This window comes from Rhododendron vialii, chromosome 4a, assembly GCF_030253575.1.
Source record: "Rhododendron vialii isolate Sample 1 chromosome 4a, ASM3025357v1".
Taxonomy (NCBI): domain Eukaryota; kingdom Viridiplantae; phylum Streptophyta; class Magnoliopsida; order Ericales; family Ericaceae; genus Rhododendron; species Rhododendron vialii.
In genome coordinates, this window is record NC_080560.1 from 6,931,713 (window position 1) to 6,954,274 (window position 22,562).

General features: G+C 37.8%; 2 protein-coding genes across 4 annotated transcripts; one reads left to right on the top strand and one right to left on the bottom strand.

Moving 5' to 3' along the window:
• Positions 1-1,068: 1,068 nt before the first annotated feature.
• On the bottom strand, positions 1,069-5,185 carry LOC131322954 (BTB/POZ domain-containing protein At2g04740). The gene is made up of 5 exons (XM_058354558.1): positions 4,538-5,185; positions 2,660-3,419; positions 2,467-2,503; positions 2,257-2,390; positions 1,069-1,601 (listed from the first exon to the last, which is right to left on the bottom strand). Exons 1-5 carry the CDS (start codon positions 5,004-5,006, stop codon positions 1,256-1,258), a joined length of 1,746 nt encoding a protein of 581 aa, XP_058210541.1. The 5' UTR covers positions 5,007-5,185; the 3' UTR covers positions 1,069-1,255.
• Positions 5,186-6,814: 1,629 nt separating this feature from the next.
• Positions 6,815-22,096, top strand: LOC131322956 (protein ENHANCED DOWNY MILDEW 2-like). 3 transcript variants are annotated; one of them, XM_058354561.1, is made up of 20 exons: positions 6,815-7,040; positions 8,178-8,610; positions 8,693-8,789; positions 10,926-10,979; positions 11,083-11,234; positions 12,676-12,772; positions 12,877-12,975; positions 13,303-13,550; positions 13,654-13,734; positions 13,819-14,367; positions 14,512-14,659; positions 14,790-14,891; positions 15,699-15,791; positions 15,954-15,995; positions 18,216-18,326; positions 18,539-18,610; positions 18,715-18,833; positions 19,991-20,054; positions 21,065-21,503; positions 21,534-22,096. In XM_058354561.1, exons 2-20 carry the CDS (start codon positions 8,201-8,203, stop codon positions 21,701-21,703), a joined length of 3,147 nt encoding a protein of 1,048 aa, XP_058210544.1. In that variant the 5' UTR covers positions 6,815-7,040; positions 8,178-8,200; the 3' UTR covers positions 21,704-22,096. The 3 variants fall into 3 exon arrangements, with proteins under 3 accessions (XP_058210544.1, XP_058210546.1, XP_058210545.1); XM_058354563.1 differs by having other exon boundaries at positions 6,892-7,040; positions 21,065-21,410; XM_058354562.1 differs by having other exon boundaries at positions 6,897-7,040; positions 11,086-11,234.
• Positions 22,097-22,562: the final 466 nt, after the last annotated feature.

The window sequence follows — 22,562 nt, forward strand, 5'->3', positions numbered from 1 at the left end:
AAAGCAACCGAAATTTGTATGAAGGTGAAGATATATGTAGAATACTTGCCCGAAGCTTATTGACGAAATTGATCTTATTAATCAATAGAAAATAGTAATGGATTTTTTTAACAAAATCGTATATGCAATATTTGCATCGAAAGGAAAACTAGTGATGCATATTGAGCATGTGCAAAGCACGCGTCCCACCCTAGTAGACTACAAAAAAGCTACTCCATAAAGATTGAAGGGGTTTGATACGATACATGGAAGTGTTTCATGAAAAATAACATGAAAGAGAAATGAACGGTTCAGATACATGTAAGTGTTCCATGAAAAGGAACATGACAGAGAAATGAACGGTTCAGATCTTTTTCATTGAACACTTTCATGTATCCTAACATTTTCCAAGATTGAAAGAAAAGGAAAGGAAAAACAACCAATTGAACCATTCAGTTCATGCAAAAAATATATCATGATTTCCATTCAAGTATTGTTCTCAAGGCAAAAATTCTCACAAACTACGTACAAGTCTATAGGGAACAGGACAAGGAAGTTCCAAAAGCCCAACAAAGGCTATTACGCTGAATTATTCTAGGGATGGCAAGTTGAACCGAACCGATGGGTATTTGAACCATAATCGAAGTTTTTCTCGACGACGCTATAAACTCATAAGTCGGGATCTTCGGCCCTTGGAGGCATATCAATTTCTTTCACATGTATGGTTTTGTGTTTGATTTTTTTTTTTTTTTTGATCTGCAAGGATTTATGACAAAAGTCTTGGTTTGTTCTTGATAATGATAGTTTTGTGTGTTGATTTGCTTTGTGCTTCTGTTTCTATTGATTTTTTCTGGAGCCCAAATTTGATCGAACCCTAGATCTGTATTCTCTTGTCTGCAATTATTAGAGAAAAGCTGCTCTCTCTCTCTCTCTCTCTCTCTCTCTCTCATTTGATTACCCAATCGGTTCGGAGATTACCCAAACCCCGTTTGGTTCGGTTATTGTTCACCACTCCTCTACCTGTTCGGGGTTTCGGGGCGGATTTGGGTAGTCATTCGGTTTCGGAGATCGGGTACAGATTTGCCAATATTTGCCCCAAATGCCATCTCTAATTTTATTCATTTTGCAGTGGCAATTTTTGAATTACAACAAACTAGAAGTTACTAATTGTTGTTCCTATATTTCAAAAATGAATGTCGTCTACAATTTTCTTTTCCTTTTCTTTCACGTCGGTGTAAGAACAGAGAGGGAGGAAACATTTTCTGTATCTGAAAGATCATCGGACTTCTCTTGCTCTGCAAAGATCATCAGACTTCTCTTGCTCTGCAACGAGCATAAGCATCTCAAGTCGCTTATCAAACAACAGTGCACTCTCATCTCTCTTGTCAAGCTCCGCAGCTTCAGCCTCCAGCCATTTCTCTCTGAGATCATCAAGGAGGTTACCTTGGTCTGTATTCACCCCGGCTCCTGGTGCACTTGGTGCCGTGGTGCGAAGGGATGAGTCTCCTGATGGGGGCGGAAGGGTCAAAAGCATTGCCCTGAATTCTGGAGTTTCAGCAAACGTCTCAAAGTTGCAAGCTATTATGTCTAGACAGTACTCCCGAATCTTCACAACGCCGTACCTAGATGTGAAAAATAAGATCAAGAGTGTTACTTATAAAACCGTGCAGCAAATAGGCTATACCATAATTGAGGAATTAGATCTAACAAAACAATGCAGAAGAAATTCAGAAGCCCTGACTCCCGAAATTCTAAATCAATAACTGGGATGTATATTTCCATGCAAGGCATGATTGGCAAAATGAAGTTTTCGGAAGACTCGTAAAATGGCCACCCTTAAGTGATCCCGTGACAGATGGTGGGGATAATAAACATTTCGTAAGTGATCACCTCTCCAATCTTACAGTTCCTCTTTCTAACAAGGAAAATACTGTAGTAATGAAGTATCTCAGCAAGTTAGCAACCTAGGTGTCTACAAGGACCCGCGGTGATTCAGTTCTGAAGGAAATTCAGAATTCATAATTCCATGCTATGAGTCAACCAGAGTGCATTTGATCACAACAATCCTGCTAAGAAAATGGCATCAACTGCAAATCCCAGAACCATAGAACACTAAGAAATGTCATGAACCAAGCAAGGGATGAACTCGGGTTAATATACTTTTCATTCCCAGGTCAAGAAAATCTGCCATTACCACAATTTAAGAAGAAATTTTTTTTTTTTGATCAGAAATTTAAGAAGAAATTTGAGGAGAAAGCTGGATAGAAGAGACAATACATGTCTGACAGGATCAGCCAATGGCACAATTCTGCTGGAGGAATCATTTCAAGTTGCAGAAGCAGGACATCAGCAACAGCACGCTTTAGAGGAAATAACAAATATCTTGAAGCTGCATCAAATATCTCTTCTGCCTGCTCCACAAAAACCAATGAACAGTCAAGACTGAGTAATAAAACTCTCGAAATCCAAAATTTAAATAATAACCACCTGATCCGGATCTACGTCCTTCAAACCATCAGTGTACCTGATCCCAAAAAGCAAATGAGTCAGATGAAAAAACTACTAGTAGTAGATACTTTTGAAGCTGCTATAAATATCCAAAGCAACCATATTACATAGGCTTTATTGCCTTCAAATTGTAAAAACTCATGTTTGCATATACATAGAAAGAACAACTTACATGTACTCAATCATTTTCTCAAATGCCTCCATGCTCAAATCACGTTCTTCAAGACAGGGAAGAGTATAATCAGGTAAACCATCTTTTCCTTCAAGAAAATCCTCCATGCGGGACAATCTTGCTTTGAAGTACTCTGATCTGGATGCTAAGACCACTTGGTGGCAGCGGAATATCTTTTTATCAACCTTTACACAAACATCTGCTAGATCATTCTCAAACTTACTCACCTGAATCGCACCAAAACTGGATACAAGATCATCAACACCGCTGCCAGGGATCTGTTCTCTGGTTGAATTGGCAAGGGAGAGTTCAAGCACCCTATGCAAAGCAGCAGGAAGACGGTCATCCTCAGGAAGGGACAGGCCCTGAAGTATAAATCGTTTCTGGGAGTCGTCTACATCTCTGAGTGATTTGTACTCTGCGTACTTTTGGTGAATTAGTTCTTTCTCAACGATCCTTTGTAACGATTCGCACTTGCAAACTTTGCAAATTCTCACAAGATCTTCCATGTCGTCTACTGCAATATCCAGCCTGTCAGAATAAAAGAAGTGGATGAGGCTGTATAAGGCAGGATAAGACAACTTTTCCCTTGAGAATCTTACTTCCTTGCGATCATTCCAGTCGGCCTTAAACTTTGCCTCAAAGAAGGGTGACCGAGCGCTCAAGATGACCCTATGAGCTTCAATAGGCCTTCCTTGCACAAAAAATACAACATCTGGAGGAAAGAGGCTAGTGCTGGATCCACCATTGGATGTATTACCTACTCCACATTTACATTAGCAGGTCAACATTCATGTTCACCTTCAAATGGCATTACAATTTTAAGAAAAGTTGCACGTCGTATACACATCCTCAATTTAGCCAAGAAAACAATTTTAACAGCACATAAAGAGTCAAGACCATGCATTCTAGTTCATAGTAACAAGAATTTTCAATATTGACCTGCTTCCCTGTTCAGCTAACATATGATACCAAGACTGAATGTGAGGAGAAAATTTGATAACATAAATAGCCAGTAGTTGGTTACACAGAACATCAATTATTATCTTAAGCACGTCAAATACAATCTTTAAACAGGAAGGATAAACTACAAAATTCAAAATATTCAAGACAAGTGATGCTCTTTTTCCCCCCTACAGTTTCTTGAAGTAGAATGCCAATCATTATTTGGCAGCTCCAAGTGTCTACCTATAGGCTACAGATCTCGGACAAGATAGTATCATGAAGATCATAAGATTCATAACCTTGTATTATAAAGTAACCATCCTCCATGAATCTACTCTACACCTGACAGCTACAAAAATAGAGGATTTTTGCATGGCTCTGTCCTCCGAATTTCCAACACTCACCATGCCATAATACAAATGTAAAACAACAATGTGACCACCCAAAACACACAAGCAACGCGCGTGCACACACACACCACATATAATCTCCATGCCCAATTAAATTTCGAAGCTGGTTTTTCTGATGATCCACACCAAATTGTTCTCGCATTTGCAACAAACATTGTCAACAGAAACTGAACAATTGAAACTATCAACTAGCAACATTTCAATTCAAAACACAATGTGACTTCCCAACACACACACACACGCTAATCTCCGGATCATTGTCAACGTAACAAAAGATGAATTTAAAATAATCAATCCAACATGCTCCACATAGCACGATTTGAATTCAAATCAATGTGACTTCCCAATACACATGCAAATTTCCAAATCATAGTCAACAAAGATGAATTAAAAATAATCAACTAAATTCCCAACACCCTCCACATAGCAACATTTGAATTCAAACACAATGTGACACACACACACACACACACAAAAACACAAACACACAAACACAAAGTAATCTCCGTATCAAAATGTGAACCTGTTCTTTCAGGTTGATTATCAGACTGCTCAAGATAACTCCTATTACCCCAGCACCCCAAGAACGTCTCCCTCAACGCCGCCTGCAACGGCCCCAACGGCGGCGGCCGAGCCTCGAACGCCTTCAACAGCTTCCGCACCTTCAAATTCAACGCCGCGTAGTGACACCTGTCCCCATCAAACGTATGCTCGAAGCAAATCGCACCACTCTCCAGCAACATCCTGGCCACATCCAAATGCCCGGCCAGACACGCGTAATACAACGCCACCGAGTCCCACTGGTCCCGCGCGTTGACGTTGACGCCGGCGTCGAGGAGGTACCGGAGGCGGCCCACGTCGCCGGCGCGCGAGGCCTCGAAGACGTCGCCGTAGGGGACCTTTTTCAAGGGAGCCGAGGAGCCGAAGTCGGATGGGTCGAGGTCGATGCCGTCGATTTCGGGGTCGATGGTCCACGATTCGCGGTTGGACATGGTTTGTGAAAGTCGCCTAGGGTTTGGAGATTGTATGGGTGGGGGTTTGGATGCATGGTGGGGTTCAGAGGATGGGGTTTTGAGGGTTTGGTGTGGGTTGGTTATGGAGGTTCGTGGGTGTGAACATTTCTGGGCAGGGTTAGGGTTTGGGGCGGGAGAGGAGGGTGGTGGTGGGTTAATGTTTTGGATTCTTACAAAATAGAAGTATATATTTAATTATAATTTCAAATTTAAAGAATAATAGTATATTTAAGAAAATAATATTTTGATTGTTTGCACGGTTCAAAAATCTTACGGAGATCTATCAAATAATATTTATATTGTACAAAAAATTATTTTAACAAATTCATTATATTTATATTTGAAAATTACAAATAAATTTATTTGTTAAGAACCATCGGTGAAATACAACTTGAGTACTCCCGGTCCCGATGTATACTCTCTCCCTCAGGGGCGGAGACACGTGGGTACAAGAGAGGGCGGCCGACCCCACTAGCTACCAAATTTTCGTAGGGATAAGTATAATTTTTACCCCATTTTTACCAATTTGACCACAAATTTTCATAGGAATATGTATAATTTAACTATTTTGACCACACAAAAAATCTCTAAATTATCCCAACTTGTTTTAAATGCATAGAAATTTCAAGCGTTCTTTTCTTTTCGAGAGTTAATAGTGCTAGAAATGAGATTATCATGTATTATTTTTCAAATATAACAAGTCTTTTGGGGCCAATTATGAGGCAAAAATGAATTATTAGTGCGTATCGATCTTATAATTAACCTTTTAGTTTAGTTATTTTTGGACTTGTGCGTAGAAAGAATATATTGCATATGAATCTAATTTTTGACCCCACTAACATGTAACATGTGGGGCTTACATGTGAGTTCCGCGTGGAGCCCACATATTATGTGAGGCCGTAAGAGGAATGAGTATATACCGGAAGTATTGAATACTTTTTCAACTCTCTTTGAAACTTGGGGAATAATTTTTCCTTGTTTAGTTCTTTGGTTCTTAAAAAAGAGAGAAAACCGAAAAATTGAGATCTCTACTAATAAAGAACCCCACTCTTGGGGGAAAGATACTTTTGCTAGTCATAAAGAAGTGACCTCTTTGCTTCACATTTAACTGTAAAAGGCTGAAAAACAGCTACCCAATTACTAATTGTACTGGGTTCATTTTTGTGTGTGTGTGTGTGTGTTTAAAGGGTTCACTCTACCTCTCCCTAGTCAGCAATTGCCTAGGTGAGTTTGGTAGGTGAAATTACTCTCTTGCCCTCCCTCAAAAAAAAAATACTAATTGTATTGTGAGTATTTGAAACCCCAAGTGTGAACCAGTTTCTACAGTAGTATTAGGTGAGGATTTGTTACGATTACCGCACTATTTTTACCGTTCTACGTGAGATTCACTTTAAATCTCATAAAAATACAAAAAAATATATTCATAAATTTTAAATATTTTTTATGGAATTTTATAAAAAAATCAGTTCATTTGCATATTGGGATTGGGTAGATATATTTTCTTAATTTGCAAAAAGCAAAACTGAGTAGTTGAATAATTATTCAAAAAATTTAAATTTGAATTATATTTTACTTTTTCCATTTCAGATGTCAAAACGAATTAATAATCGGTCAACAATTTCACAAGCTTTGCCTTTAAAAATTGTCCTGGAGCGGGGCCTCGCCCATTTTACCAAAATGTCCCCCAACGGCGCGAATAAAACAAAAGCCATAAATAACCGTATCAGCCAAAATCCATTCCCGAAGCGTGTTAAAAACTGCCAACGTACACTCACAAACACTGTGCCTCTCTCTCTCTCTCTCTCTCTTTCTCTCTCTGTGCCACCCCCTCATATTTGGCATTCTCAACCGCGCTTGAAGAGCCTACAGCCTACGACTCTCTCTCTCTCTCTCTCTCTTCCCACTTCTTTTCTAGGGTTCCTTTTCCATCCACCATCTCCATTCTCTCTTTCTCCTACTCCCTTCACAACTTTCTCTCTCCATGGAAGCTGTATTATCCTAGACGACAAATCGGTGAGTTTTCAGGTTCATATGCCCATTTTTCTCTGTTTATTTACATGGAGTGCTTTGAGGGTTTACTGAAGTGGTTTTATCTACTTTCTCAGAGACGCAGTAACAGTACAGAACTGTGTACTTGCTGTTATGGAGATGCACATGTGAATATAACTATGGATTAATACGCATTGTATCTATGGTGTAATTTATACGGTGTACGTCTGTTTGTATTTGGGGTTTTGCTGTAACTGAAACAGAGTGTCCGAATTTCTCGAGTTTTTTCCGCAGGCGATGAGCATCTCCGATCAAACTCTATTTCTCTCTTAAGTAGAGAGACCCAAAGCAGCCCTCCAATCAAGCTTTGTATCGAGTCTCTATTTTAAGAGCCAATTTCGACGCTATATGTAAATTTTAGAGAGACTCTCTTTCAAAATATAGAATCACTTCTACGTTTCATTTTACTTTTTTTATGTTTTGAAAAAATACACACAACTTTGGAGTGCAAGTTAAAGTTATAGGCAGATCAAAAAAAGTTCAAAGTTATAGTACTAAGATTTGGACCATTCAAAAGGTGTTGACCATTCCTTCGAAACAAGATTAATATCACATATATGTAGTAAAATTTTTAAAAAATAACAATCTAAATTTCGGCGGAAAATAAGTGATGCTTGAATATTGAAGGAATTTAGATAGATATGGAGATTTGTGAACGGAGATGAGATGAATAGTACTTTATTTGTTGATCACTTTTTAACTTGTTAATGACTTTTTTAGTCTCTGTTTTAGAGACTGAGACTTACACTGGAGATGCTCTATTGGTGTGGAGGATGTTTCTAGGGAAATGCTTTAGACACAGATGTCCCTTCACAGCCATTCGATAAGGGTGCATCTTACGTGCATGTGGGGCCCATGTGCGTCGAAAGGTTTTGGGACACATTTGTGTCTTTACCACTGCTAATATTTTTGTGTGCACATGGCTTGTGTGTGTATATCATTTGATTGTGTTAACAAACACTTTAAGCTAGACAGATATCTGTTTAGCAAAGTGCTTTTTAAGTGGCCAGTGTACTGATTTCCCGGGAGTTCAGATTGTGAACTTCAGGATTCACTAATTTCCTGTAAGTTCCGCTAATCCTTCTACTACTATAAATGCAGTACTTGTTACAACTTTCAACTCAATGGCATCTTCAGATGAAGAGGGTGAAATCCTCCCAGATTACGTCGCGAATTACCATCTTGTTGATGAAAATGAAGAACCCATTTCATTTTCCTCATTACCACTTTGTTGGAGTGACAATGAGATCCCAGATTGGTTGGGTACTCAGATATATTTACGAGGAAGTGCGGATGGTGGGCTTCAACAGATCTATAAGAAGGTCAAAGCATGGAAGTTTGAACTTTCGTATGTGCTGCCTGAGATTTACCTGCTTTTCAAAGACAAAACTTGGATAAAGCTTCAAAAGCCTAGGAAGAGTTTTGAGAATACGGTTAAAAAGATCTTGATCACAGTTCACTTCCTCCACTTCCTGAAAAGGAATCCAGAGGAAACTAAGAATGCCGTGTGGAACCACTTGCGTAAAGCATTCAGGTTTTTGTTAATATAAAATCAATCTTCCTTTCATCTCGTATACTTAATTTGCACATGTTAAATCACCTTCTTATTTATGTAGCTCATATGACATCGAGCCTTCTGAGAGTGATCTCTTAGATCATATGCCATTAATCAACGAAGTTGCAGCAAGGGACAAAGAAATAGCAAAATCTGAGGTTTGCGCTACTTGTTTATTTATTCTTGATGACTAAGGGAAATGGGCTATCTTCCAACTACCTATGAAATATGTCACAGACAGTTTCCTTTGTGTCCATACTTGTCTCCGACTCACTTGATCCCAACAATATGTAAACTTGCCAGTGCCACTTATCAGATGTTGATGATTGCAGTACTGCGATCATCTTCAACTTACTAGAGAATAGAGATAAGATAGATGTCTGTTTTGTCTTCAGATCTTGTGAAGGTACTGAGGAAAATGTTGTGCAACCTTAACATTGTAATTATTAATCCCAAAATCAAATATGTTAGTGCAGAACTAAGCAACACAAGCACTTTACTTTTTGAAAAGGTCGCTTGTTGTTGTGACTGCCGTGTCAGACACTAAAACTTGTCAGACACTCCTGGAAACTGTGCCTGTAACTCATTCAAGTGTGTCATATTATCTTTTTTCTTTTTTTGGGACAAGAGATTCTTGGACACTTGGGGGCCACACATTTCATCACTTCATAGTACGTACATAAGTAAGACAAAGTGTGGAGAGAGTAACTTGAAATACAATTCAAACAAGGACGCTATAGATATACACATATTTATCCCACGTTCGCGTCCTTTTGATTTATTGTTTATGCCATCTATGTATGAATTGGTGGAATAATAATTGCTCAGATGATGTATTATCTACTTTGTTAGTTTCGATGGAGTGCAATCATAATGTGGATGATATATTTTGGTCTTTTAACTAGGTGATATAGGGTTAAGGTTTTTTTTTTTTTTTTTATGAAAATTTTTATAGCAAAAGGTAGAAGAATAGCTTGCTCTGTGCTCATTAAAAAAATCCGGATGTAGTGTTCTGCTGCATTCTGTATTTTATTTCAGATATATACTAGGCTTATAAAAATAATTATAATATGTCCTCGGCATCCAATAATTCACATTTGAAAAACAAAGGAGAAGTATCCGCAGAGCCACAAAACACTTGACTGAATCTGATGCAATGTCATAACTGACATCCACTTGATGACACCATGCATTTTGCTTTCATAAACTTATCCTCAGTACTAACAAGTTCTCCGCTACTAGAATTAGTACCCTGTCTAATCAAAATAGAGCTTCATTATTTCATAAGCATATACTGTTTACAAGTTCTCTGCTACTCGAATTAGTATACTGCCTAAACAATATGGAGTTTCATAAGCATATACGCTCTGTGATTCATTGTCGATTAGCTAATTATTTACAACCAGATATTATTCTGCCATGTTCCCACTTCTCACATTTAGAAAACTTTATACTCTGATCTATATTGCATCCCAAACTCAAAAACAAAATCCCAAGTGCAGATTTATTTGAACCAGAAAAGTAATGATTTCAATACAGATAAACAGAAGCTAGGCACATTGCCGAAACCAGGGATCAAATTAGAAATACATTTTGTACTTCATTTTATGAATTCAATCATATAGTTACCTTCTGAACGAATTTCCCAAATTCGTAATTTTCCAAAGACAACACAGTCAACTCAGAACTAATTCCATAAGTCCCAAAATATTCTTCAACCACATCCGATTTCAAATTCCATATTTATTTGAGATAAATATATTATACGGCATATAAAAATCTTTACAACACAATTCACAATATGTCCTTGGCATGTCAGTTAGTGTCCTGCACTTATTAAAAAATCCTCTTGTCGACATGTTGCTATGGTGTGTCCACATCCCTGTTACTTGGTATAACTTGATTTTATGATTATAGATGTTATGATAATTGCGAAAGGGTGCAGTGGGGGGTGGGGATTGTCTCAGGAGCGTCTCATTTTGCAGGAGATTAAAGTACAATCCTAACCTAAACTCCCATTTTACGAGTCCGTGTATTATATAATCTTTTAATTTTATCCTACTAGGTATTCTTAGGCTATTTGTTGAATCAAATTTGACGTGGTGTTGTTGAAATAGTGCTCCATCTCTTGTTCAGAACACTTCTTGCAACTCATTTTCTCCGGGCATTCAATTGCAACTGAAAGTTCAATGAATTCTGCTACTATCTTTTACAAGCATCCACATAAGCAGGTGTCTTTCTATGTTTATGTACTATTTGCTATCAGCTATATTTTCTATTTACGTTTTGGACAGTATCTATCGTCTCTTCTTCTGGAGATGGCTGAAGAAAGGAAATGCTTACATGAGGTCCGCACGATAAGTTGCAATTTTTCCAAATTTTGCCTTCTTTTTCTTCCTTTGATGTTATATTGTTAATCCTTTGCTAAAGGAGGTTTCTTGCTTTATTTAGCAGGACAATCAAACAACAAAGAAAGTCAAGTTTATCATTGATGCAACATATGATGACGACGACGGTGATGACGGCGACGACGACGAATCTGATGCAAGTGTATTATTTGATACTGTTTGTTCCATTTGTGATAATGGTGGTGAGCTTTTGTGGTATGCACGTAACTTCTATTCCTTCAAACTGTGTATCCACAAGGATTTGAGTCTAAGAAAAAAATATTAGAATCTTCCAATTTGAGCTTGTTTAGTTTTACCTCCTCAATGCGGGCTTTCTTTCTAGTGTTCGATTTCTTAGTAATGCAATATATCAGATCAACGAACTCATTTTATGTATAATTCAAGTCTCATTCTTGTATGAAGAGAAAATTATTTTCAGCAAAAAAAGATCCTTCAAATTTGTCAAAGTAATTGAGTTAATTTAAAATACTTGGTTTCCTATAGAACAGAATCTTCCCATGAAAAATTGGCAAAGGTGTTTGATTTGCTAGGATCAAAGATCAAATCAGGAAACCATTGCCTTTATTTGGAGCCGATGAAGTCTAGTTGGTCTGGGGGTCTCGGGGGTTCTTGTGTTGGAAAGTGATGGTTGAGCTAAACTGCTGTAGTTCCTTGGTTAATTAGGGAAGACAGAGTCTCTGGTGGAGATCTTATGCGTGGGTGGTTCAGTAGTATCTGGCATGGGATTACATGACCATTGGATATTACAGTAAGTCAAGATTTCACTTATAAAAAATAATCAACTATAAAACTTTGGACTTCAGCAATTGCTGATTCTATAGTAATTAGTCTAGCTTAATAGCAGGTTGAGTGAAATATGTGGGAACTATCTTGTTAGAGTTGTCCTATATTGCTCATCTATAGCTGCTCAAGTGTGGTTAATAATTCTGGAGGCTACTCCACCTATTTCCAGTTGGTTTTGTGTTGGATGTCTACTTAAATCTAATTTATGGATTGATTGAATTAACTATTTTCAAGTTGCACGTTTACATACCACCAAGTCCCAAATGCACTAGAGCTCTATTCAGGATTTTTATCTTTCTTACTGGTTGGTGTTATTGGCTGAATCCAGCTCCGAGATTCTACCATCTCCATCCTCCCTCTGTTTAATTTGTGATGGCATTCACAGTTTTTCAATGAATTTTGATTTTATCTTCTCTTGGTGTGCGTGCGAGTGGCTGTGCTTGCTTGCATTTGCGCCCTTATGTTTTTAAATTGTTTTGTGGCTCCTAAATATTCTTACTAGTTTGGTTAGTAATAGAACATACTGAATAGACCTTATAGTTCTGCCCTTGGAAATGATACAGTTCCCTGTACTGATTTTCAGTTCTTCCGTCGTTCTTGAGTTCTTTTGTAGTTGCTTTGGTTATCTTGGTTTTGTAGGTTTGCCTTCTGAGGAAATTTTTTGGTGGTTGTACACCATTTTGTTTTCTTCAGTAAATGTTCATTTCTGAAACGCATTCTGCTATTCCCATGTTTATGTTCCTATGAAGGTTTTCTTTAGTTATTTAGTGGGCTTTGCATTTCCTAGTGAGTAATTTATCATCCTCTCTGATTGTTGGTCTGGCTTATGTACTTTATGTTCCACATAATACAGTTGTGAAGGAAGGTGTATGAGATCCTTTCATGCAACAGTAGATGCTGGAGCTGATACTGAATGTGAATCTCTTGGCTACTCTGATGCTCAAGTTGAAGTATGATCCTAATTTTATTTCCTTTGTTATTTTCTTCCAAGCATTGTTTGTTTGTGTTGATTTAGTAGGGTTTGCACCTTGAAGGATTATGTGGTTTTATGCAGGCAATTCAGAATTTCCTGTGCATGAATTGTCAACACCAGCAGCATCAGTGCTTTGTTTGTGGCATGTTGGGCTCTTCCAATAATGCTTCTGTTTTGGAGGTTTGAATCTTTTGAAAACTTAATGCCAAGCCATACATATCAATGAAAATTTTGGCAGGTTGTTATCAGTGGGTCATGTTTATGAGTTCGGTTATAACATTCTCCAAAACAAATATGATTTGCTGATAATTCTCTTTATCTTTACACCACACCCACTCACAGGTGTGTTTTGTAATTGTATTTGTTCCTAATGGGGATGCATGCATGCATTTACATGCGTATCCATATGGGTTTGGGTTTCTCCTCCATCGCTGCACTCTTTTGATATAGATTTCAAGTGGCTTTAGATGTGGTTGGAATTTTCGAACTTAAACTTTGTCCTTCCAGGTCTTTCCTTGTGTTTCTGCAACTTGTGGCCGCTTTTATCATCCAAAATGTGTAGCGAAACTGCTTTACCCGGGGGATGAAACTCAGGCAGAGGAAGTTCAGAAGAAAATTGCTGCAGGAGAATCATTCGCATGTCCTGCCCACAAGTGTTGCATATGTAAGCAAGGAGAAGATAAAAGAGTCATTGACTTGCAATTTGCAATGTGTAGGCGGTGTCCGAACGCATACCACAGGAAATGCTTACCCAGGTAGTCACTAGTTGTTTTCACATCTGTAATCTGACTGCCATTTTTCATCAAGCAATATTTGAGTTGTTAGTAGTGAAACTGATGGTTAAGTTTCTTCTGTCAGGGAGATTGCTTTTGATGGTAAAACTTTCCACCAGAGGGCTTGGGATGGTCTTTTGCCAAATCGTATATTGATATATTGCATGTAGGTTCACCAGAGTGATCTTATTCTATCAAACAATTCATATTTGTCGAGTGGCAATTGAAAAACGAACTATGTATCCTCCAGGAACCACAAGATCATTCCAAAGCTTGGGACTCCAGAAAGAAATCATATTGTATTTCCTGGCATTGATGGAAAAAAGAAACGATTAAAGTTGCTGTCATTGAAAGAGGAGGAGGAGGCACGAAAGAGGAGACTAAAGCAGCTTGCACAGAATAGAAGTACACTTTCTGGAAGTGTAATGGAAAGAACTGCGGTCAAGATGGAAAAAAAGGTTGAGGAGTATCCTTCATTTACACATGGCGATTTGACCAAAAAATTTGGTCAAGGATTTCCCAGACAAGGGGTTGGGTCAAAAGTCGCCGATGTCACCATGAACTCTTTGAGGGCAAACAATGCTTCTGTCCAGGCAAATGTATGCAAGCCTTTCAAAGGAGACAATAGCCATTCATCCTTGGGAAATAACCATTCAGTGCTGAGTATGAGGCCTTACGTGGTTAGGCCTAAGATGCAAGATCTTCCTAGTGGTAAGGCCAAGAACTCAATAGAAGCTATTCCTGCGATGGAGAAAGTTAGCAAAACACTACCTTCAGTGGATACAGAATTGGAGAAGCGGTATTGTACTTGCCTTGGTCCTATGTTCAGACATGCAGCTTAATGCTTTCTTCTAGATATAAATCTCGAGCTAAAATTTGGAAGTTTAACAGAATTTTTTTTCCCAGTTTGTACTATCAGGTTCTGATCTCATCTTTTCTGCAGAATGATGGCGTTAATGAATACTTCGACTGCTTCATTTAATTTGGAAGAATTCAGGAAGGAGAAGAGAAGGCTATGTAGTAATGAGAGCTCCTCAAAATATGTGCTGGACAAAACCATTACAAGTGGAAGGGTGGAGGGTTATGTGAAGGTATATCTTTATAGTTGCTCATGAGATATGCTGCAAAATATGCCTCAATATTTTGTCTTGCTTATGCTATAGTGTCTATGATTCTCACTTGTGAAAGAAAAAATTCTGCATGATCTTGTACATATTTTAGGCTATTCAAGCTGCCTTAAAGAAGTTAGAAGAAGGGTGTACTCTCGAGGATGCAAGAGCTGTTTGCCAGGCAGAGGTTCTAAAAAAGATTGTCATATGGAAGGTGGGATATCTGTGTGACGTCAACTTAAATACGTGCTAATAAATGTTCTGTAATGCTAGTAGACTCATGACTTCCTTATTTCTGATCTGTTATGTAATGCACTTATTGCTTGCTGGGGCAGTAAATATTAATTTTCCTTGTGCTTAATAAACACAAGCAGTTAAGCTTTATTACTTCTGCCTGCGAGTGCCATTCTGTAAATGTTATTTTTATGCTGCATGAAACTTTTATTCAGTGATAATTAATTGAATCAGTAAATTTTGTTTATACACTGCACGAAACATTTATTCATTGGTAACTGAATCACGTCTTTCATCTAGTCCGCTTTTAAGGGGGTTGGATAGCCTATCCAATAGATCGAGCTGCAAGGGATATTGAAGACATGATTTCGCTTTTAAGTAACTACGAATCTGCCATTTGACTTAGGGTTCCACTTCATTTTTAAATGCAATGTAGAGATACCAAACATCTTGCAAAATAGAGATATGATTTTAGTCTTATCTGCAAGCAATGCAATTAAGGCACACATTACGATTATCATAATGAGTCTTGCTCATTCTTAGCTCTTTTAAGATGTTTTTTTGCAATACTCATTTCTACTGTGTAAGTTGTAACGTTGTAATTTGGCTTTTTCTTGGTATTTCATATTATCACATATGTGTTACTGCTGTCAAGAGTGCTTGCTTCTCTATTTCAATTCCCTCATGAATGCAATTCTGAACTATACCTATCACCAGTAGTGTTTTACTAGAAGTAAATTGAATGCACATTTGGAAATGAACTAATTACACTGCTAATATTTTGTAGAGAAAGCTCGGGGTCTATCTTGCACCTTTTCTCCATGGCGTGCGCTACACATCTTTTGGACGTCATTTCACAAAAGTTGATAAGCTTAAGGAGGTGAGAACTTTCTTTATAGGTGTGTTTGTTATTGCGAAGGTTAGTCTACCACGAGCTATGCAGTATTAAGCTTTGGGAGTCTTCCATTCATGTTTGAGACTTGGTTGTACCCACTTGATAGAATTTGGGCCAGAAGCTTATTGCATGAGTTTGAATGTACAGATTATTGATCTGCTCCATTGGTACGTGCTAGAGAATGACACGGTAAGAACTGTTTGGAGCTCCTTATATTTACCAGGTTTGGCTGGATGATTCTACCATCTGTTTCGGGGATAATTATTTTGTAATCTGTAGCCCTCATGTACCCTTGTACTTACTACTCTAGTGTGCTTTCCGTAGATGTTATAGCTTGAAGAACGAAGACATCAAAATCCAATTAATATTTCCTCAGGTCTTCCATTGAAGCCTTTTTAATGTGTTTATGTTCAGCACCATGCAAAAATTGAGAGCGAAGGCATCAAAATCCAATTTAATATTTCCTCAAGTCTTCCATTGAAGCTTTTTTAATGGGTTTATGTTCAGCACCATGCAAAAATTGAGAGCATACACCCTAGGAAGCACGGATACGCGGAGGCATTGTTTTTTCAAAAAGTAGGATACAATACGTTGAGGATACGTTGAATATAAAATAAATCGAAAATCCTATTGGTACCGTAGGGAAAATGCACCGACGGCCATCTCCGGCCACCAGACGGCTGATCCGAGCCGTCCAAAATTTTTAAAAAACAAAACCGAGTGGGCCAACGCGAGAATCAATGGCATCTGAGGTGGGTAGGGGGTACTTGATCCGAGCACCCCTTTTTCGTGTATATACACGTATATACATATATAGACGAAAAAGAGGTGCTCGGATCAAGTACCCTACACACCTCGGATGCCATTGATTCTCGCGTAGGCCCACTCGGTTTTGTTTTTTAAAATTTTTGGACGGCTCGGATCGGCCGTCCGGTGGCCGGAGACGGCCGTCCGGTGGCCGTCGGTGCATTTTCTCTATGGTACCATCGGTACCAATAGCAGTACTCAAAATAAATAATATATGTAATTTTTAATTCCTAAAATTCCATTAATGATTAAAGTTTTCCATTACACAAGGTCACTCAATTTCTCTAATTTTGTAATATAACTCCATAGAGGATTACTTGTATCCCCTTCGTTAGATTGTGAGGATGGGAAACAAAACTACCAGTACTAGCAGAATCCATTCATATACTGTTAAAAAAATCAGAGAGATGACAGACGAGATACAGAGACAAGAGAGATGTATATTTACATATATAGTCCACTTCCTGTGAGGACTCCCTTACATAAGCTATGTAAATATAATTTATATGTATAGTGTGTATATACTGTACATACACCGCGAGAGAGAGAGAGCCTTCGACCTTGTTCCTGCGTTTTCGTTTCTGCTGATGTCGGTGGGTGAATATATATATAGCCCTAATTGCAATTTTAACTCATGTTTTTAATAATAACATATTTACCCCACACATATCCAAAATGTATCCAAGCGTATCCGGAACGTATCGGGATACCAAAAATTAATTCTGAAAGCTGGAACTTCAAAAAAAAAAAAAAAATCAGATATGTATCCGGAACGTATACATATCGGATACGCGTACGATACGTGATACTGGGGCCAAAATAAAGTGTCCGCGCTTTATAGATACACCAATAGTCTGTGATCATTACCTTCCATTACATGCAGCATGTAAGCCACATACTACTATGTAAGTTGTCTCAAATTCAGGGAGTTGTTATGCATTTATGTGTGCAGATCAACCACCGTCGTGTTGTTTGTAATTACTATTCCGCTTGAGCATAGTATGTGCTATTGCCTCTGTACTTTGTAATATGTGCAACCTTAATTTGCTCTGATGCGCTGGGAATTGCTCTGAGTCTGAGGAGTATAGCTATGTATTACGCAGCCACTTACATAAAGAAATCTGAGAAAAAAGAAAGGCCATACAATCGACAGATGAGTGGCCCTTTGAAGAATAGCAATAACTAAGATAATTAAAAAAGGGCACGGATCCTAAAAAAATAAGGAAACACCTACCTAAAAGCTAAAACCACCACCAACGGTTGCAGAACACGATAAACTGTTGAATTTTCGAATGTATTGCCCCCTTGTTTACAATATAGTCTGTCTTCTTAGCAACTGTTAGCAGACCTCAAAATTCAACTATAATCCCAATTGGCTTTCCACCTGCATCGCATTAGGAAATAAATAGAAAATTTTAGGTGGAAATGATTGAAGGAACTGCTCAGACGATGCGATGAATAACTGCTGCTTTTGATAACATTATACCTCCTTTGGATAACTGCTGCTTTATTTTTGGCGGTGTTACATTAGCCACATCTAACTTGTGTTATTCTGACTGTCAAGTGCACACTTTTAGCTTACTCAACGTTTTCATCTACCAGATAGTCGACTTCTGCTGTGGTTCGAATGATTTCAGTTGGTTGCTGAAAGAAAAGCTCCAACAAATGGGGAAGAGTTGCTCATTCAAGAACTACGATCTTATTCAATCTAAGGTAGATGTTACATTTCTTTTAGTTGATGCAAATTCTGTGCCCCGAACATAAGGTGACAAATTTGTGTGTGTATCTGATTTAACTATCTCCTTCCCTTCTTTTTTGGTTTCAGTCTACTTTCATATGAAGTGAACACAATTTAAGCCCATCTTGTATTTGGTGCTCAAGATTATTATTATTTTGTATTTTTGTATTCAACTTTCTCTCCTCAGAATGATTTCAATTTTGAGAAGCGGGATTGGATGACTGTTCGTACAGAAGAACTACCGGCAGGATCTCAATTGGTAAGAGGCTAATTCTTGGTTCCTACAAATTTGCATGATGTTTAGAACTCAACAATACTACCAAATTACATTCATCGTTTTCTGTATTGCTGCTTTGCAAATAGATCATGGGGCTAAATCCTCCTTTTGGAGTCCAAGCATCTCGTGCCAACCAATTCATAGAAAAGGCTCTTACCTTCAACCCAAAGCTCCTTATTCTTATTGTTCCTCGAGAAACCAAACGGTAAGCAATTAGAGTTGTCTCTTGGAAAATTTTCTGAAGAAAATTGGCTAAGATATGTGTTTACATACTCTTCTATATGGGTTAAGTACCATGTCGGACACTCAATGCACTGGCATATTTAGTTACACATTCACATAACATACACATTTTGTAATTCAAATATATCATGAAGTACGTTTTTCTGGAACTCCCATTTTAAAATACAAAGGTTTCTTGGTATTCGAGTTGGATGTGAAAGACATCTATTCATTATCTATTTGTTTTTTTATAATAGCATTCTCTTTATAAAAAGAATTGGAAAGAAATTAAATAATAACTGTAGATATGTTAAAATCTCAGTTTAGCAATCCTAATGCACCTTGAAAACACCAATTATCCTTGAAAATATGTGTTTACGAAAAAATATGTAAATTATTGCTATGAAAATTAGATGAATTTGACGCCTTGATCCTTATCCATGTCAATTGTACCCAAGTCCACGATACATAGGCTAAACAAATGGCTTTTAGTTGCTCCCAATGTTTGCAAATTGGGATACGTATTGTGTATGTTTTTGTCATTTTCTGAATCGTATCGAGATACGTGTCACATATCGTAAGATACATTAGCGAAAGCTAATATACAATTCAAGATTAGTTATACCTAATTATAAGCTAAAAATCTGCTGTTTCATAGATGAAAAATAAGTTATTGGAATGAAAAATTTCAAGTCTCACAAGTGGGGTCTGTAACATTGAGATTTTCTTGTGCATTGATCAGGGGAAGAGAAGAAGAGTCTTATCTAATTCATGCAAAACATGATTGAACCTAATAGGTTGAGTTTGGGTTTTCTTTAAATGGTTTGAAGGTCGCCATAATTAGATCAAAGATTTAGAATGCATTTGAGGTTCCGGTTCTTAAAATATGGTATGACCATTGTTCAATAAGTAATTGTAAGATATACGTACCGAATTTCAGGATATGCGAGTATATCGTAGGATACATCATCGTACCATAAGTTTTTTTATACAAAAAGGATATGGGGTGGGATACGTATCGATTTTGGAAGGAGACGATACGAATCGTAGGATATGTATCCCGTATCCTAGGATTTTAACAACCATTCCAACTCATTATGTCTCGCTCATGGATAAACTTTTCTTTTTTGTTCTTATCAGTCTTGATGAGAAATACCCCCCATATGACTTGATTTGGGAGGATCACAAGATACTTTCTGGCAAGGTGCAATAATCTAGCACTTACCCTTATTTTCTAGGGAAATTTTCAAAATACCCCCAACCTTTACTCTAAATTTCAATTAGACTCCCACCCTTTTAAAAAAATCAATTTTACTCTTAACGTTGTCTTCCGTTAATCAAAACGCCTCCTTCTGTCCGAATGACTAACGAATTTCGTTAAAGACTCTGTTAAATAGCGTCCCGATTGAATGTCGATGATCCAAGCTGCTCAATGTGATCAGAACGTGATTTTAAGGGTACTTGCTAGAAAATCAGCAAAAAAAAAGACCTGGAAGGGCTTCATCTGAACAGTTTTTTATTGAACAGTTCAATAAAAAACTGTTCAAATCAAGCCCTTCCCGAACATTTTTTTTGCTAATTTCTCACAAGTACCCTTAAAATCACGTTCTAATCACATTGAGCGGCTTGGATTATTGATATTCGATCGAAAAAGGGGCGGTGCAGACCGAAGCAAAATCCGGACGTCCTGACTAGAACAAAATCGGGATTGGTCAGTACCTCCACTTTCCCAATCGAATTTCGATGATCTGAGCCGCTCAATATGTTTAGAACGTGATTTTAAGGGTACTTGCGAGAAATCAGCAAAAAAAATGTTCGGAAAGTCGTGATTTGAGCAGTTTTTTTTATTGAAATGTTCAATAAAAAATTGTTCGGATGAAGCCTTTTCCGGTCATTTTTTTTGCTAATATTTGGTGGGTATCCTTAAAATCACGTTCTGAACACATTGAGCGGCTCGGATCATCGAAATTCGATCGGGATGCTATTTAACAAAATCTTTAACGAAATCTGTTAGGCATTCGGATGGAATGGAGTGTTTTGATTAACGGAAAATAACGTTGGTAGTAAAATTGATTTTTTTAAAAGGTTGGGAGTCTAATTGAAAGTTAGAGTAAAGGTTGGGGGGTATTTTGAAAATTTTCCTATTTTCAATTATGAGTAATTTGCTTACTAGTGGAAAAATAGATTTTACATTTTTATTTATTCCCTTGGCAGTCATTTTACCTACCAGGATCGGTAGATATGCATGACCAGCAATTGGACCAGTGGAATCAGGTGACACCACCGCTTTACTTATGGAGTCGCCCAGATTGGACTGCCAAACACAGAGCCATTGCTCAACGACATGAACACTTACCGAAAGAGCAAGAAGCAGCGCACACAAAAGGAGAAAATAGCAGAACAACCATCTCAAATTACCTAATGGAGGAGAATCACGACTGTTACAACAATTTCTCCAGTATAATGAATGGTTACGGTGACATTTCTCGTATATTGGATGACATTCCTGAAGACTCTGCATACGAGGTTGAAAATGAAGGTGGTGGAGCGGAAAATGTAGCTGGTGATGACTATAGCTGCACCATTTTCTCTGATGAATTGGAAAGGATGCTGGATAAGGTTGAAAATGAAGGTGGTGGAGCGGAAAATGTACCTGATGATGACCATAGAGCAGAAAATGTACCTGATGATGACCATAGCTGCAGCATTTCATCCGATGAATTGGAAAGGATGCTGGATGAGGGACTGCCGCAGGGAAATCGAAGTAAGGGGGATCTCCAAATTGTTGATGAAATGCTTATGGACATGGAAAATCTAGTGAAGACAGTAGCTCAGTTGCAGCAATCTCCATAGGGATGTTACTGGAACCCAAGATAGATGCATCAGCATGTTGATATATGTACATATAAATCTATGATGTCTCTGGGAAATACCACAAATATGTAATATTTTGCTGTGAACTTAGTGAAAAAATTTCGGGCTACGTTGCAGTGTTTGGTGGTCGATGTTACCAGGGGAGACAATCTAACGCTAGTGAAGGGCGGAAAGTTTTATGCCATTGAAAAATATCAGGCATCATTGTGATGAAATTGTTACGGCTAATGGTAACAATGATACGGCATATGTAATCAATTTATATTGCCATTTTTTGGTGCTGGTCTTGTGTGTTTTTGTCTCCCTTTCTGAAAGGGGGAGACGTCAGACATGGGCTGGAAGCTCTAGAAATGCAGTTCTATTTTCTTCGTATTTCAGTTGGTATAGGGATGCTGTTGTATCAGATCAAGGTGTCAAAGGTGAAGTGGCCTGCAATCTACGTTTCCAACAGATGACTGCTCAAAAAAAGTTTAATTTTTTGGGGAAAAAATGATAAATGTCAGACATTTTAGGAAGATAGGTGGATATCGACATTTTGAAGTTACGAGTCAAAAATCTTTTGGCACACGATAAGATGGTAGGGATTTTAGTATGACCTATTAGTTTGATCCAGCACTAAAGCCAAAAGGAGTGTTATCCTCATTCTTTTCATTTTTGAACGGCAAAAAATAATTTTATTAATCTTTGGAGATAATATAAAGACTAACAAGACAAGGAGAATGTCAAACGCAAAATGAATACCAAATGCAACATGGATTTGATTGGACACTATTTCTCTCAAATTTAACTCCTCATGCCAAGTCTACTTTTGGACTTCAAGAAAAAAGTAGGTGTTTTG